The sequence below is a fragment of the Benincasa hispida genome, chromosome 3, assembly GCF_027475165.1.
Source record: "Benincasa hispida cultivar pf3 chromosome 3, pf3_genome.v1.1, whole genome shotgun sequence".
NCBI classification, from domain to species: domain Eukaryota; kingdom Viridiplantae; phylum Streptophyta; class Magnoliopsida; order Cucurbitales; family Cucurbitaceae; genus Benincasa; species Benincasa hispida.
Window position 1 is genome coordinate 15157400 of NC_143480.1, and position 18115 is coordinate 15175514.

General features: G+C 31.2%; 2 protein-coding genes across 12 annotated transcripts; both read left to right on the forward strand.

Moving 5' to 3' along the window:
• The first annotated feature begins 216 nt into the window (after positions 1-216).
• Positions 217-5057, forward strand: LOC120072579 (calcineurin B-like protein 3). Of its 8 annotated transcripts, none has more exons than XM_039024970.2 (9): positions 217-436; positions 1057-1211; positions 1466-1548; positions 1705-1764; positions 2407-2515; positions 2758-2810; positions 3601-3681; positions 4293-4405; positions 4720-5057. In XM_039024970.2, exons 2-9 carry the CDS (start codon positions 1088-1090, stop codon positions 4775-4777), a joined length of 681 nt encoding a protein of 226 aa, XP_038880898.1. In that variant the 5' UTR covers positions 217-436; positions 1057-1087; the 3' UTR covers positions 4778-5057. The 8 variants fall into 8 exon arrangements, with proteins under 8 accessions (XP_038880898.1, XP_038880901.1, XP_038880900.1 ...); XM_039024973.2 differs by having other exon boundaries at positions 297-436; positions 1057-1207; positions 1437-1548; XM_039024972.2 differs by lacking the exon at positions 217-436 and adding an exon at positions 439-501.
• A 2991-nt stretch (positions 5058-8048) lies between these two features.
• Positions 8049-11723, forward strand: LOC120072672 (DNA-directed RNA polymerases IV and V subunit 4-like). 4 transcript variants are annotated; one of them, XM_039025112.2, is made up of 10 exons: positions 8049-8317; positions 8517-8647; positions 9055-9114; positions 9303-9353; positions 9467-9553; positions 9845-9962; positions 10039-10116; positions 10294-10327; positions 10412-10480; positions 11322-11723. In XM_039025112.2, the coding sequence occupies exons 2-10, from the start codon at positions 8566-8568 to the stop codon at positions 11391-11393; spliced, it is 651 nt and encodes a 216-aa protein (XP_038881040.1). In that variant the 5' UTR covers positions 8049-8317; positions 8517-8565; the 3' UTR covers positions 11394-11723. The 4 variants fall into 4 exon arrangements, with proteins under 4 accessions (XP_038881040.1, XP_038881037.1, XP_038881039.1 ...); XM_039025109.2 differs by having other exon boundaries at positions 8177-8317; positions 9043-9114; XM_039025111.2 differs by having other exon boundaries at positions 8210-8317; positions 8541-8647; positions 9043-9114.
• Positions 11724-18115: the final 6392 nt, after the last annotated feature.

Consider the following 18115-nt stretch of genomic DNA (forward strand, 5'->3'; position numbering starts at 1 on the left):
TATTACAAATTTAAATGACTAACACACTCATGAAATTTTCTTCATTATGTTAGGTACAACTAAGCATTTCACAAAATACAGAAGGAAGAAAACAACAAACGTTGTTGGTGTTATTATTATCATTAGCATCAGTTAAATTAAAACATATTTATCAAAATTAAAAAAAAAAATCTTTTCTATACTTTTGTTTAAAATATATACGAGAGAAAAATTTGAGGGGAAATAGAAATTAGAATTTTCTCCATATTAATACATGCCGTCCTTCCTCTTAGTAACAAAACAACAAATAAAATAATTTTTTTTTAAAAAAAAACCTCAATTTCTTATTTTTCAAAATTATTTTTGAGGAAAACGAGGATTAGTTAGCCATGTATCAGAATCTCGGCTCAAATTCGCCTTCAACCTGCAACGGTTTCTCTCTCCGGATTTTTTAAAGGTAAAACAAGAAGATCCCTACTCTCTACATCTCTATATTCATCTTCCTTTTCAGCTTTTTTCATGGTGTTTTCTCGTTTCCTTTTAAGCGTTATTAATGTAATCTCTTGTTTAGTTCTCAGATTTGTTTACAAGCCCTAATTTTGTTCCAAACCCTTGATTTTCTCTAACATGTTATTGCTCCATCGATTGTTTCTTTTTCTGATTGAGAGGCTGCCATCCGGGATTTTACCTTTCATCGGAGTTGTTTGCTATCGTGATTGGCATTTCATTTAAACGATATTTGAATGAAATTGTAATTCGTTCTCGTTTATTTTCATTTTGGTTATTATCCAACTAGATTCATTGCTTTGATGTTGCTTTACTGCCCAGAAGTTGATGTCGATTTGGGAATGGAGGATAAGTTTCTATAGTAATCTGAATCATAAAATCTCCCTATGATAAATCATGTCTGTTTGACGAAATTATGATTCTTGGGTTTATGATTTATGCGTTGATGAAATTATGATTCTTGGGTTTATGATTTATGCGGTACTTGGTGATTGGTTGTCATGTTTATTAGCCGTGAGCTTGTTTCAACAAAATTGTTTGAACATTTCTTTTAACTAAATTTTGGGACAGGTATGGAGTGTTTTGACATCTGTGAAAGATCATGGTTCAATGCCTAGAGGGAATAAAGCATTTCTGTGCTGCTATAGCGAACTGTTGTGATGCAGATACGTCTAGGCAACCCAGGGGCCTTCAAGATCCTGAAGCTCTTGCAAGGGAGACAGTATGTATGTTTCTAGAATTTTCAGTCTTGATGCCTGACAGACACTATTATCCATCTGATTTCTTGGCGTGGATATTTGATTCCATTTCATATCTTGTTTTTCATATGTTTAATAATTAGTACTTTTCTTTATCTTGGATTCTTCCTCCCTTTTGTTCTTTGTTACAGTCTGGATTCATTTGTGTCGATAAGACTTCCACTTTTTTTATTTGCTTGTAAATTTTTGCAGTCATAAGTCGTTTGCTTCCTCTATTGCAGTCAGTGTAAGTGAAATAGAGGCATTGTATGAACTATTTAAGAAGATTAGTAGTGCAGTGATTGACGATGGGCTGATCAATAAGGTAACAGCAATTAGAGGAGTTACTGTTTTGTTTCAATATTTTTTTTACTTTCCCCTTGAATATAGTGTTTTCAATCATGTTGCAAGATGATAATCTGTTCATGGAGCTACACATTCCCCTGCTTTGTTTTGACTCTCCCTCTGTATTATATTGCAGGAAGAATTTCAACTGGCACTGTTCAAAACGAACAAAAAAGAGAGCTTATTTGCAGATAGGGTAACCTTTTTTTTTGGTTCTATTTCCATATCCACTATAATTTGACTGGTTCAGACGGCCCTTCATATGTTATTTGATTCTTTTACCTACCAATGAAGTTAAATGGTCCTAATATTTCTAATCAATGTCTTGTTGCTGCATTTAATTGATTGAAATTAATGTCCCCAATCATACATTTTCGTGATTGAAGTCTTGGGCAGTTTGACAACTACTTGTTGTCATTCTAGGGAAATATACTTGATTACCTTGTCAGTTTGCAAGGTTGTTCACTGCTTCACTTTTATTATTTAGCACTTTTTGCACTAGTTACCTTCTAAATGCATGTGCATGTGCATTATTTTTAGCACTTTCAGAACAGTAGTTAGCACCTCACTGTATAATGCTCTGCATATCTGTGGTTCAACCAGAGATAGCAGTTAAAAAAAGCTAAAGAAGAATTCAAGTTGCCTAATCAAATCAGATTCTTTTCCAATTCTTTTTATGGGGGTTGGGTTTGTGCTTCCGGAGAAATGGTGTATTTATTATTTTAGGACATTATTATCACTATCAAATAGGCGTTGTTTTGGTACAAATTATTCCACTCATTTGCTGGCTGATTTTCTGGATTTTACTACTCACGACTTCTGTAATTCAACATTATAGGTTTTTGACCTGTTTGACACAAAGCATAATGGGATACTTGATTTTGAAGAATTTGCACGTGCTCTTTCTGTCTTTCACCCCAATGCCCCCATTGATGATAAAATTGAGTGTAAGTTTCTCGATGTTAATTTTCACATGTACCTCCACCAAGGAAAATCTCACTCTAATATTTTATATATGGTTTATCAAATTTTAATACACAGTTGCATCCCTTTGTTTTTGTACATTCCATTGGAAAAGGAAAACAACTAACTGGTGTTTTATAGTTGTTGGAGTTAATTTCTTGGTGTCGGCTTTTCTTATCACTTTGCTTTGGTTATCTTGTGATCTATTGTTTATAATAATTTGCAGTTTCTTTCCAATTATACAATCTTAAACAGCAAGGATTCATTGAGAGACAGGAGGTAACTTATCCAACGCCATTTTTTTTATCTCTATTTGAACAATTACATGGCATAGATGCTGACCAGTGACCAATGACCACTTTCAAACTGATTGTTAGCAGGCTGCCCTTTTTAATTGATGGTTGTTTCTGAACATTTTACATGGATAATATCAATCGATATGTAATGACCATCAACTATGCATTTTATCGTCTACTCCATAGGACCTTTTAGAGAAGAATGTACAGAATCTTTTGACGTAGTCCAGTTTTTAGTTCTTCCTTGTATACCTGAGAAATGAGCCAATATATTTTTCTTCTTTTCTACTACATGATCAGAAATTGTTGTATTTGAGATCTTCCCATGAATCTGAACTCTATATTGTCACCTAAATCCTCGCCCATCTTTTCATTATCCCAGAGGCTGACCTTGACCTGCAATGACGTTGATACTTTCTGAAGTTGGGTTGTTGACTTTCTAGTTTATAGAAGAGACACTTGTATCATGACAGGAAACAGCCTCTTTGCCCTTACAGTGTTCTGTTGGAAATCTTTTCTTTTATTTTTGGAGTTAAAAATTGAAAGGTCAAATTTCATTGATGCTTTAGCGTTATATTTGATGTTTTTAAACATGAAGATCATGTCATGCCAAGCCATTTAAAGTTATGGTTTTTCAATATGAGGTTGGGGTTAAATATTTTTTTGTACTTTCCATCTTCAATATTATCACTACTTTTTCTTACCGATGGGTACCATTCTCCAAATGCTTTCCTCAATAATTGTGATCATTTATACAATATAATGTTGTGTAGGTAAAGCAGATGGTTGTGGCTACGCTTGCTGAATCTGGCATGAATCTGTCAGATGATGTTATAGAAAGTATCATCGACAAGGTTCTCTTCATAATCTGATTACTTATGTTACATATAGTCTTTTTGTGGTTAACTAAAAGGGAACAATAGTGGGTTTTTAATGCATTACCTTCAATATTTTGTGACTATTAGTCTTTTAACTTTAATTGTCCCATCTGCTGACTTTCATGTGGATTCTTTTTCATTCCATTTTCACTACTTCGATTCTGGATCTGCTGAGTTACAGTTGATTGAGATGTCTACACTTATTTCTGAATACAAAAACATGTCTCTATTGATGATTATATGCAAGTGCCAGAAAACATTTGAGCTTTTCAAAATACGCAATAATTTAGACAAGAAATTTTATGAAGCTGGACTCTAGCAGTCTAGCAGATGCCCTCTCGGTCCTGTCTCCTAGAGGGGAATTTCTTTCATATAGACAAGAGGAACACTGAAAAAGTGCAAACCATTTCATTAGCATTTATTTGGAGTTTCTTGACCGTTTGTGTTCTATTGACGCTTTCTTTGTTGAATATGTCTATCAGGTGCAATTTTTTGTGCTGTCTATTTAAAATTAAACGATATCTTATATGGCCATAGATGTGTTTCTGTTCTTGAAATTAATACCTGGATACCTCCTAATTATGTAGACATTCGAAGAAGCTGACACAAAACACGATGGGAAGATTGACAAGGAAGAGTGGCGAAACCTTGTTTTGAGGCATCCATCACTTTTGAAGAATATGACTCTCCAATATCTCAAGTGAGTGAGCTGCATCTTCTGACCTCCCTTATTAACCAAGAGGGTGTTTACTCTTAAATTATTAATTTTTTTTAAAATCAGAAATAGCTAAATCAATTTTATCTTGGAAGTGCTTTATTACTTTTTTCCTAAAGACATCTCAGACTTATCCATCATTCTAGTGGTATTTGCTTAGTTATTTTAGAATCAGATTGAAATGAAATGACTTTTCAAGTACTTAAGAATATTTTTTATTTCACACTTAAAAACACTTTTGTAAGCACTTAAAAAAGTCATTCCAAACATACTCTTACACTTTATATTGGCACTGGCAGGGATATCACGACCACATTCCCAAGTTTCGTGTTTCACTCGCAAGTAGATGATACGTGAGATGTCTCTCATTGGGGAGTTTTATTGGTACATGTCAATGACTGTTTGGCTTGCAAGTTCTGTTTTGAATTTGATTGATATGATTGTAGCTGTTTTTTTCTTTCTTTTTGTTGAACGAAATTGGAAATGTTCTGTTGTGCTCGCAATTCACCTGAATCCGAGCCCAGTTTAAGCGAAATTCCAAGTATAAATTGTAGTTAGGTTTATGATTTTGATCTGTGCATTTTTTGTATTTTTAACGCTTGGTTCTTATAATTTTTTATTTGTTTCTTCTTTAAAACCCATCAGTTCAATTTCTAAATGTGATTTTTACTGATAGTACAACCTGAAAGTGATTATCTTTATGCCCTGTGTTTTTTACTGCATTTCATTGAACAATAATTAGCAGTATTATCGAATTTGAATATATTGATATTATATTTTGTAATATTGTAGTTATAAACTGTAATATATCTTTAGTAATACTATGATATACATATTTTTTTAAAAATTAAAAAAAGCCACGAAATGGAATCCCCCTTCTAAAATAAAATTTTAAAAAATGGAATATAAAATTTGGAGACAAGTTTGTGAGAAGGGTGTTTTTGTCATGTTGTCTGACTTTTGCAACAATGTTGTTAATAACTTGAAATGTATCAACATTCTTCGTAATTTGTCGAATTCAATACCATAACATTTTGCCAATTTGAGTTCATCGATAATATGTTTATCTCTACATGACAATCTAATATAACTCAATTAGTTTAAGGATATATTCTCATATGAGTTATCATGAGTTTGATTTTTTATTTTTTTTTTAAAAAAATTCTTAGGTTGATCTCTAGGGAGTGTTTGCGGGCATTGAGTTGAGTTTATGTTGGAGTTAGAAAGTTTGTGTATAGTGTGAAGAGTTGTAAGATAAAGTTTATCAATAAATATACAAAATAGAGAAAGAGTAGAAGATGAAGTTGTTCAATAAATGTGCAAACTTGTTTACTATTGAAGTTAAGTTGTTTAATTCCCCAATTTCATCAAGTGGGTGGAGTGAGCTTATAACTATTGAGACAATAAGATCTTTCGGCATGAGAAGCAAACCAGGGTTAGCAAGAAAATAACAAATTTTAACTTTCCATTTGTAAAAATAGCTCCCTCTCCTTCCACTAATACTTCACTCCTCGACTGGCTTCATTTATTGCTTATTCAGAGCCACTAGTGATCACTCCAGTTCCACTCTACTACTTTAAATGGATTTATTTTTTAAATTAATAAAAAAAAGTTCGATATTTGTTTGTATAGATTTTTCAAATTAATTAAGAAATCAAAATGAAAAAAACATAAAATAAGTTGAAAAAAAGATACAAATAATAAAATAATATTTGAAAAAAAAAATAGTTTAGTTTTGATATTTAAAAAAAGAGTAACATGATTTAAAATAGGGGAGATATTTTAGGAGAAAATAATTGATGATTTAAAATAGGAGAGATATTTTAAGAGAAAATAAATAAAAGAAACAGAAAATTAGTTATGGTGTAATTTGGTTGTGTAGTCATCCAAGGTTTTTTGAAAGTTGAACTTTGAAAGTTTTTTGCTATACAAATATTGATGTGACTTACAAATACACTGTAATTAATTTCTAAAATATGCCCAACAAATATATTAAACAAACTTAAAAACAAATACAATACAATTAATCAATTAACCAAACCATATTCGACGATGGTACATCCTTCCATGATCAAATCCATCAAGGTGGGTTTAAAACCCCAAGGCAAAATAGCTAATACCAACATCGTCCATATACTTGGCCTATCTTTTCACGCTCAATAGGAATCACTTTGGCCAAAACTAGGAATCACATTGGATTTGATCGATTAAGTCAAATCTCCAAGGTAGACTCGTCGGCGATTGAGAGCAAAAAATAAAATCAATTAAAAAAGGATGAAAATTGAAAAAGATGTATTCAAAGCAACAGAATCTAAATAAATCGGAAGTCATGATAGCGATTATTTCCATACCACCTACCATCGAATAGTGATAGCAAGAAAATAGAAGATGAAGAAAGTTAGAGCTACGTGTTGTATTCTAATGTTTTATGGTTGAAACAAAAGGATAATAAATATAACGTTCAAAATAATTTAAAACCCGTGAATCTTGATTAAGATTAATAGAAAGTATAATATAAATAACAAATCTTAGTTAGGATAATTGATATAATATGATATTTCAAATTTCAAAACAATATTTGAAAATTAGTTGATGTACACTATTCGAAAATTCAAAACACCTATTAAACTTTATTCTAAAATTCAAAACAACTACTAAATCACGAGATTTATGGCAAATTATCCGTTTGAAATGACGAAATTAGTTGATGTTGAAAGTCTGTTGGGATAAGAGCAATTAATTACAGTCTCATTAATGAATATGTCAAATTAATAACACTGTAATTAAAAGTATGATGAGGGTATTTTAGGATTTTAGAAAATTGGACTCACGTGACATTCATCATTTTGCTATAATTCAAAAACATCTCATCTCCTGCTATATTTTCAAATGATAGTGTAATTATTTTTATATGTCTGATTATTCCGCAAATGGATAAACTACTAAATGTGCACCTCTTCGATCGTTGCCGGTCAAAAAATCTACAAAAGTTTGGAATCACATTGGCATATTGAAAGAAGACTTGTGAAAACCTTTGATTAAGATATCTAAGTTTATTTTTATCATTAAATAAGTATTATAAAAACTTTTGGGGGATTTTTAAAATAGAAAAAAATAAAGGAAACCATTTACACAAAATAATAAAATTTAATCTAGTATCTATCAACGTTAAAATAGATTGAAGGCTATCATTAATATTATGTGATAGACGCGGATAGAAATCTAAGTTAGATACCTTTGATTAAGATATCTAAGTTTATTTTTATCATTAAATAATTATTATAAAAATTTTAGGAAAATTTTTAGAAATAGAAAAATAAAAGAAACCATTTACACAAAAAAAAATGTGCTTGTACTATCAATCTCGAGGTTTGAGGTTCGATTCCCTCATCCCACACTTTAATTACAATACCTTTAAGAAAATGATAGAACATATTAAAGTCTATCATTAATATTATATGATAAAAGTCTATTAGTATTTTTTTTTCTTATTTTTCTAAATAGTTGTACATTTTTCTATAGTAATTTTTTTTTTTAAAATTTTCCTTTTATAAACAGAATGTGTAATTTAATAAAAGCCAGAGATAATTAATATAGGGGTTTGAATCCACCACTTCCTTCCCTTCGCATATTGTTGAACTATACATTTTAAAATATCGAAATAAAATTTTGAGACCCAGTGATATTTAATTCAAGTAAATATCAGCTTCCAAAAAAAAAAAGAAGTATAATTTAAATATTAATTCTGCAATTTTTATTTTTCTAATTTCAATTTACTGGTAATTGGGCTCTTTACTTGAAAAATCCTTGAGAATTGAAAATTGAAACCAGGCTCGTCAGTCGTCCCGTTGCGCAAGACGAAAGGGAAGATTCTCCCATTTTCCGATCAACCAACAGGTCCTTTTCTCCATCCACGTCCACCATTGCATTCTTCTCATATTCCTTCTTATTTTACTCCTCTTTGCTCTACTTTCTGTCGATTCTTTTTTCCTATATTTCTCTATTTTTGGTTCTAGGAAAGATAATGTTTCAGTTTCTGATTTGTAAACTGAGAAAAGCATCTCATGAATGCCTTAATTTGGGTTTTCTGAAGTAGGTTTTGCTTGGAGCTTAATTGCAGTGAAGCGAGGGAACAATTTTCAGTAATGTCGGATAAAGGCGAAAAGGGTTTTCCAGTGCAGAAAAAACCTGCAAAGTCTTCCCTCAAATCTTCCGCTCTCAAGGATGGTTCGTATCGTTAATGTCTTCTGACGCTACTGAATTCACTCTTCTTCTAATTACTTCTCAATCTTCAACCAAGATTTTGTTTTGAGAACCTCTTGGGTGCTACTATCACTACTGTTTTGTACAGAACGGCAAATTTGTGAACCCTTGTTGCTTCCAGCTTTCGATGAATTATGCGTGTAGTTTGCTAAATGGATCATAGGTTACAGGAATACATCATTAAACTATAATTAGTGATATTTTCTATGGAACTGGGCATTTAAACGAGGTATATCAGGGTTAGGATAATTAAGCATCACTGGAAATTATTTTTAGGCATCACGGTTTCTTCTCTTGTTCACATTTTTTTTGTTTGTTTGCCCAATATATATCCAAATGCTTCCTGACTTGTTGCATAGCTTCTCTTAAAGGAAAGGATGATAGTTTGTCGAAGCTAAAGAAGGGAAGGAAAGTCCAATTCGATGCTCAAGGTCAATAGTCTTTTTATTTTTTTTTATTTTTTTTATTTTTTTTTATTTTAAATATATATATGTATAACAGTGATATTTCTTGTGTTATGCAAATCACTTGATGGGCCAATGTTAAATCAATTATCTGTCTGAAAATAATGTGCTTACCTATATAAAACTACTTAATTCGGATGTAATTGTACATACAGGATCAGTTGATGCGCAGAGTACTTTTTCAATGAAATACAGTGGCAAAAATGGTACTAGTTTTAAATGTTCATTTTATTTTCTATATTACTCATCTTTCTACAGAGTTCATCTGTTGTTTTTCTGCTAATACAAATTTTCTCTCCTTTCCAATTGTGGCTCGTAGGTGACTTGGGTAAAGGAGGAAAAGGTGTAAATACGAAGGCTTCTGCTGCAAAGGAACCCCAACCACTAGAATTGAAGATTGAGCAAGGTGGGTACTGCCTTGACTTCGACTATGGTTTTATTTGGTATTACATGGTCATGAATGTATCAGTTTTTGCTGTTATTCATATCATGGAAGATCAGTCTTTGTATGCCAACCGACTGTTTTCTCTTTTCTGTTCTGAGGCCATATTTTTTATTTTTATTTTTATTTATTTTACTGACGGGATAAGAGAAGTATGTCTCCTGGTATGAAGTTGTTTGTTGGATGAAATTTTTGGAGGGTATGCTAATCAAATTATGCTGTTTATTGTTGTTTTGGTTTTAAATTGGCATGCAGAACTTCCCAAGAATGTTAAATGCCAATGCCTTATGGACTGTGAGGCTGCACAACTTTTACAGGGAATCCAAGATCAGATGGTTCTTCTATCCGCTGATCCAACCATAAAAATCCCCACGTGAGTCAATATTATTAACTATGTATTTGAAAGAATAATTTCATATGCTTACGAACTTGAATTGCTTTTATCTTAGGTCGTTTGATAGGGGATTGCAATATGCTAAAAGAGCCAACCACTATGTAAATTCTGAGTCAGTTAGACCAGTTCTTGAGTATCCTTGATCTGATGAATAGGCCCATTAGATTGTATTGTAAATTTTTCTTTGTATCTCTTTATTTTGGATGGAATCAATTTATATACTACTGTGGAAGTATGCTTTTATATCAACCCAGCTGGTGCTCGTTTTCATTCTAGTCTGTTCATTTGGGTGCTTAACTAAAAGTTCTAGAACCCTCAAGAAACATGGCTTAACGGAAAGTGAGGTAGTTATATCTATCTTCTTTTTTGCCTTTCTCAAAATTAGTTCTTTCAAATAATGAACTTACCTAGTATTAATATTAATTCAGATATGTGTGATTGCTAATGTCTGCCCAGACACTACTGATGAAGTTTTTGCTCTTCTTCCGTCCTTGAAGGTACGGTATAAGTTTTAATGATTTCTGTAATTAAAACACATTTTTTTTCTGCCTACCTGAGCATAGCTAAATTGGCTAAGGCATTGTACCGTGAATCAAAAGGTTAGAGGGTTAAATCTTCACTTCTACTTGTTGAACTAAAAAAACACACTTTGTTTTTGTACTTATTCTGTTATTTGGTCCTCTTGTATTTTTCTTAGATCAAGTAGGTCGTCCTAGTTTATAAATACAACAACTAAGTCTTTACTTGAAATTTAGGGATTTGCTAATGGGTAAAAAGTATGCACGTGTGATCAATTACAATACAATGTGAAAATATATAATAAAAGAACTACAAATGTATGGGTAAAGAAGAAAAATGAAGACTTTAAAAGAGTGATAGTAAAATAATTAAAATTTTGTCCTAACCTTTTCCGGTAAATTTGGAATTGCCTCCCTCTTAGTATGTTGTAATTCTAAAAGTATATTCAAAATATTTAAGATTTGGTAGCTTCTCTTGTTTCTCCTCCCAAAAACTTTTAAGATTGAATATTATATCTATTGAAAGTTGAATAAAAAAAATTTGCTCCTCCCTAAGAAATTTTTTGGCTCCCCCTTGTTCGGAGGTAATATTTTTAAACTGAAACTATTCTTAGATGTTTCTCAAATGCTCTTAAGGACCTTAAAAATACATCTAAATATTGTCAAACACACTAAAAAATTGAAAAACATGGTTAATTAGTCAAACATTTTAAAGATGCTTCCTACACACTGTTAGATTGCGTATGCATCATTAGAATTTTGTTGCTATGATTGTTATTTATTCATTTATTTGATTGCAACATGATTACATGCAAAGCAGGGCAAAAGAAGCAAGCTAAGTGAACCTCTCAACAATGTCTTGTTCGAGCTGGCCAAGGTAAAATCATCCTGAAGTCATATGGTTGCTTGCTGTTTCTGGTGCTCAGGTCCGATTGCCTTCTCCCCATCCTGTGAAGATTGTTATTATGGCATTTGAAAATTCGGACCTTTTCTTGTCAATGGTATTCAATAGATATAACTTCGGGGGAGGTAAGCATTAGCCCATTGGAATATTTTGTTCTTGAAGATCTGTATTTCCTACTGGAATTGATGATATAGTGTAGAAATGTGGGTTAACTTTAAATGAAAATGCCTCTCACAGCTGAATCATATCTGATGGACTGAAAATCAAACTAGAAACCACAATTGATTTTAATGTAAAGTGAGGATGTTAAGGGAGTAATTTCTTCTGGATGCTGCACAAGTTTGACTGCTTGTTTATATTGTTGGTATACCATACAGCAAAGCATTGTTTGGCAACAAAAGGAACCGGTTATTGAAGACCAAGAGAACTCAATGGATATTAAATTTTAGTTAGGTAGTCACTAGTTTGAATCCGTGTATAATATTAAATTCAATTATTAAATGTTTTTTGTTATTAAGGTAATACTTTCAAGAATTTCAAATGCTCCATTCTCACAAAACTTACATATTGTTTCTGATAAGAAGAAAAATTACATGGAGATTATGGAAATTAATTACTTGATTTCGGATGTTTGGAATGCCCTTTGACTCTCCCATCCATTAACATTATTCCAACAAAACATATTCGTTCGTTCTGGCGGGGTTGCTTATCAACCACCGCCGGATATCTACGAGTTAGAGAGACGTTCTTTCACTAAAACGTCTAGACAATTCATCAGGACTTTGTAAATTTGTGCTCTTTTCCACTTCCTCTGTATACTGCCATCAATAGGAACAGGATTTGGCTGAATTCTTGGGTCTGTTGTAGCCATGGGAAATTGTTGATCCAAATTCTGGGCAGTGTTTTGTTGACGTGATGAATGTATATCCTCATTGGGTTCTTGGATATCGGTTTCTTCACTATTGATCTCAGGATGCTTTAAGATTTCTTCGTTCAAGGATGGATTGAGATTCAACTTCTATTTTAGAACTTCACCAACATTGAATGAGTTTTCCAGAGTTGATCTTTCCTCTCGTTATTCTGATTGATTGAACCTCTGGCCGGTCCATTGAAATCGCCAAGGTCCGTATCCATACTGAGTTTTCTTGCTAGAATTTCGTGTCAATTATTCATACATCTTAACACCTCAATTGTAACAGGTGATAAATCTGGTAATCTTGGGAAAATTGCACAAAAAATCTATTTTAAAGGTCTAAGATGGCAAATGACCTAGTTTCTAAAAAAAAAAATGCCAAATGTCTTTTAGTTGATGTCAGATCACGTGAAGTTACAATATTGCTTTTATTTTCTTGATTTTTTCTTTCCTCTTCTCCAACATTGCCTTGTCTTTCCCCCTAGGGGTGGAAATGGTTTGGTTCGGTGCAGTTCAGTTTGGGTTCAAATTCGGTTTTGACATTTTAAAAAAATTTATGTTATATATATATATATTTTAATTAAAAAGCGGTTCGGTTTGGTTTTAAATTCAGTTTTGTTTTTTAAATTAAAAGTGGTTCGATTTTAAATTTGGTTTTTTTTTTTCTTTTTTTTTTAAATATATAAAAGTTAAAAATGGTTTGATTCGGTTTCAAATTTTCTTCGAATCGGATCAAACCATATTTTTCGGTTTAACTAAGTTTTCAGTTCGATTCGGTTTGGTTTTTAGAAACGGTTTGGGTTTTGTAGTTTGAATGACCACCCCAATTTCTCCCTTTTTTTTCTTCCTTTGCGCATCTTCTTCTTCTTTGGCTTCTTCTCCTCTGCACATCTTCTTTGGCACGACAAGTCCAAGCGAGCAATTCTGACGTGACCAATTTTGGTGAGCTAAAGTGAGAGAAGAGTGATTTTGTGAGTGAAGAAAGGAAGAGAGAGACCGAGACTGAGAGAGTGAGAGAGATCGAGACCGAGACCGAGATCGAGAAGAGTGAGAGCGATCGAGACCGAGTGAGCGTGAAAGAGATCGAGATCGAGAGAGAGTGAGAGACAGAGACAGTAATGATTCGTGAGTGAGAAAAAGAAGAGAGAGAGTGAGAGTGAGACCAAGAGGCTTTTTCGCATGCGTGCGAGTATATTTTGGTAATTTCACTCGGATTTGACATCAACAAAGGGTCATTTGACAATTTTTAAAAATCATTTAACATTTTTGACCCAATTTTTGAGTCATCCATATAAATTTCTCGGTCATCTTTCATACCTTATAGGACACCAACACCCATTCATAGAACCATTAATATTCATCTTAATCCCTCTTGTTAGAGGTTTTGCTATGTCAATAATCACTCTAATTTTCAAACTAAATCCTCAGCAATTCCCTCACAATCAACCTCCACAAATTCTCCTATATCATTCCCAAGAGAAGCCATGGTTTCGTTAAGACAAGCAAATTTAGAAGGTTTAATGAGCGATTTGAGTCTTTCCAAAATCAAAATCCCTTTGTCAGACGACCATACATAGTTTCAAGAACACGAATGGTATCCATTTCTTTCAAGAATCTTAAAAGGTAAAGCTTTTTCCCTATGTTCTTGACTTTGAAACTTTCTTTTAGCTTCCAGATTTGAGTGAAAGTACTTTGGATTATATCCCCACTAATGGATCTATTTAGTAGTAGTTTGCCAATCAGGCAAGTCTTTAATTCTTTTTCAGTATCTTCGAGAACTTTACCTTCTCTTCCTATTACTACGAATCTGTTAAGGTTGACTTGAGAAAAATGTATTTTGCAAGAAAATTCATTTTTATTTAAACTCTTTTGATGAAAACGGTTTAAAATATACTTAAAAAACTATTTTGAGCGGTTGTCAAATACTTTAATTTTCTCGAAAATGACTTATTTTTTAAATTAAATACTTGAAAATCAAACACAACCTAAATCTTATTATGACGTTAATGAAAGTTTCTGCCAATCACCTAATGAATCTTCTTCCATTAGAAAAATTTGAAGCTTAGAGATGGAGGAGAATAGGGTCGCACTTCTTGGAGGGAAAATGTTGAACATTGAATGTAGAAGGTGGTATTTAGATTACAACCAAATTTAAGCTCTACACGTTCTTATAAATATTAAGTTTTCGGTACTTTGTTTAATACTGAATAGAAAATTATATATATATAAAAAAAGAGGGCAAATTACAAAAATCACTGTTAAAGTATGATGGTAGTTATAATTATACTCGTAAACTTTCAATTTAAAAAATTGAGCCTTCCAATTTATATAAGTGTTAAAATTAGACCCTCAAATTTACATAATTGTATAAATTGTAGCATTAATATAGGTTTAAGGGTTTTATTTTTATTATTTGTGGGTCCAATTTCTACAATTATTATAAGTTTGAGGGTCCAATTTTAACATTTGTAAAACTTTGGAGTCTAATTTTGTCCATGGAAAGTTTGAGGATGTAATTGCAACTACCATCAGACTTTAGGGATGGTTTTTGCAATTTATCCTAAGGAGCTGTTTGTTTCGCAGACATCTTAAATTCCCATGGAGTGAACATCTGGATTATTTTTGTTTTATTGTATTGTAAGATGCCTTGACATCTAAAGATGCTCGGATGGAAGGTATCTAGAGAGTTCTGGATGCCCTCTTGAAATATGGATTTTCCAGATTCTTGAGTTGAGTGCATCTCGATTTTCCATTTTTGTCCTTCCTTTTTTTATATATATATATATATCTTCATTTACATTATATAATTAAATAAAATACTGTCAACCATATATATAATATATTTTTAGTTATATCGTAATTTTTATTATTTTTTAGCAATAATAAATAATAAATTCAAATTATATCAAATTAATTATAAATTAATAAATAGTCATAAGAGCATTCTTGAAACATTATATAAATTTAAGACATTCCCAGGTAGAAATCTTACGAAACAAACACAGTTATCAAAATATTTTTAGGTATCTGCAAAAATATTTCTACAAAATAAATATGGTAATTTAAAGATGTCGAAAATCCATAATTCCTATAACAAAAATTTAATCTCAAACTTCTAATCTTAAAGGAGTACATTGTCAATTGTCATTGAGTTATACATATGTCCTCCGTTAGGGTGATAGTCGATTCTTCCTATAATAAAAAATACATAAAACTAAAACATATGTATCAAAATATTCCTCAGTAAAAATAGAAAACCAAAACATATATCATTAAACTTTGTTTGATCCATTGCTATTATTATTATTATTTTGGCTATTAATATCATTAATTGGATTGGTATAATTGAAAAATAGAGTCAATTTATGTTTTTAATAAAAGCTAAGAGATTTGAACACAGTCTACATAAAAAAAAATAAAATATCTAATTTAATCTTTTTAGAAAGTTTTGAGATAAAATATACATTTACCTAAGATTCATGCAAATTAATCATTTAACTTCTAAAAAATATTTTAAAAAATGAAGGTAAGATTGAAAAGGGAAAATGTTAATTTTGAGTGATCCCTAAACATGTAGGTTATATACTTTTATACTAAATTTTAATCTCATCAAATTATTAGATAAAATGTTGCGATCTTAATCATAAATTTAGAAGTTTAAATATTTTATCCTTTTGACCTTAACGATAGGAAATATATGTCAATTACCATTAAATTATTTGAGAATTTTTATTATTTAACAAGTATTGTTTTTGTACTAAAATTCATGATTATCCATTTGATCTCTAGATTTTGAGTTTTCTATTTAGTCCTAAAGTTTCAATGGTTCAATTTACACTTTTATCTTTGAATTCTTGCTACCAATGTTAATTTTGGTATTTGACGTTAACTTTCAATTACTTAATGATCTAAAAATTTATAACTAATTTTAATACTGATGGGAATATAGTGAAAAATAATTTATTTACCATAACTGAAATTGAGTATTTAGTGAGCAATCAAAATTGAAAATAAAGTCCTAGATTGAAATAACACTCAAAACTCAAAAGTAAGAATGTAACATTTTCAAATATATGGACCAAATATAAATTAAACTCAAAATTCAGGGGTAAAAGTATAACATTTTGAAATTTAAGAATCAAATAAAAACTAGACAAAAAACTTAGAGATTGGAAATTTATTTTTTCCTTGTATATTTTACCACATTCAAGAATATTAATTGTAACAAACTTGTAAAATTCAAGTATAGTTTAACTTACATAAAATAGAGATATATCTCTGATCAATAGTTCATAGGCTCATTTTCCCACCTTGCATATACTTAATCTAAAATGAATGGTTTTTGTATTTCTCTCAAGATTGAATAATATATATAGGTTAAAATATTATTTTGACTCATGTACTTTGAAGTTTGTTCAGTTTAAATCGGTATACTTTTAAATGTCTTCCTTGTACTTTTCATAAATCTTAATTTTAGCTCCTACTGTATTAGTAATTTTTTTAGAAAACTTTTTATCGTCTTTCCCTATAAAATTTGAAAATATGTATATACACGTAATATTTTCTTGCATAAAAATTATTATTATTATTTTAAATAAATTAACTTGGAGAAAATAGGCAAAGTAAGCTTAGTTCAACATTAATTGACATGACCTTCAATCTTAGAGGTCGGAGGTTCGATTCCCTATCCCCATAATTGCTATACTAAAAGAAAAACTTGGAGGAAAAAATTTAAAATTTACAAATACTTATGTTAAACAAATTTTAAAGTAAATCCAATTTTGTCCATTATTTTCATTTTCGTATCCGTAATAGACTAATAGAAAGGGATGTAGCGCAGCTTGGTAGCGCGTTTGTTTTGGGTACAAAATGTCACGGGTTCAAATCCTGTCAGAAATGTTGTGTTTAGTAGCAGATTCAATAATAGAGTACTCATTAAAAACTCGACTCCCATTGACTAAGGTTGGCAAAAGACCCCATGGGGACAATAATAGAGTACTCATTAAAAACTTAACTCCCATTGACTAAGGTTGGCAAAAGACCCCATGGGGACGAGGAGGGTATCCCCACCCCGTCTCCAACCCTGTCCCGAATATTATATATATATATAACTACGGTTTTCTATTACTATTTGTTTAATTTCATTTTATAATCTCATTAACTTTTTTTTTAATTATAATCTCCAAGGAACAATTGATATAGGTTTGTTTTATTCAAATAAGTCAAAGTTTGATCTAATTGGTTGTGCAGATTCTGGATATTTATCTGATCTACACAAAGCTCGATCTCAAACAAATTATCTGTTCACATGCGGAGGAACTACTATATCATGACGATTGGTGAAATAGACCACAACGGCCACTTGCTAAGATCAATGACTCAACACATTCGTGAAACATGTGACTTGTCTTCTAATAAAAATCTTCCAACAATATTATACGAAGACAACACAACTTGCATAGCACAAGTCAAAGAAAAATATATTAAAGGAGATAGAATAAAATATATTTTACCGAAACTTTTCTACTCTCATTCAACAAATTTGTTCGAAAGATAGACTTATTCTTTTAGGAGTATATTATATTAAATATGCACTATTTTTTCTTCACTAAGCTTTTTTCCAATAAAATTTTAATAAGGCATATTTCATATATATGTGCAACAAGACATATTTCATATATATATATGGGCATCTAAGGGAGAGTTTTGGTCAATTTTCATGTTGTCGCCGTAGTTATTTATGTTTGGTGTCCATCTAAGACTTATATACTATTTGTCACCTTCCCTATAAATAATA

Excerpts from the sequence above, each read along its gene's own strand:
- LOC120072579 (XM_039024970.2), top strand. The coding sequence starts at position 1,088 with ATGGTTCAATGCCTAGAGGGAATAAAGCATTTCTGTGCTGCTATAGCG. Across the intron at positions 2,516-2,757 it reads CATTGATGATAAAATTGAGT|TTTCTTTCCAATTATACAAT; the intron begins GTAAGTTTCTCG and ends AATAATTTGCAG. Across the intron at positions 4,406-4,719 it reads ATGACTCTCCAATATCTCAA|GGATATCACGACCACATTCC; the intron begins GTGAGTGAGCTG and ends TGGCACTGGCAG.
- LOC120072672 (XM_039025109.2), top strand. The coding sequence starts at position 8,566 with ATGTCGGATAAAGGCGAAAAGGGTTTTCCAGTGCAGAAAAAACCTGCA. Across the intron at positions 9,354-9,466 it reads GAAATACAGTGGCAAAAATG|GTGACTTGGGTAAAGGAGGA; the intron begins GTACTAGTTTTA and ends TGTGGCTCGTAG. Across the intron at positions 10,481-11,321 it reads CTCTTCTTCCGTCCTTGAAG|GGCAAAAGAAGCAAGCTAAG; the intron begins GTACGGTATAAG and ends CATGCAAAGCAG.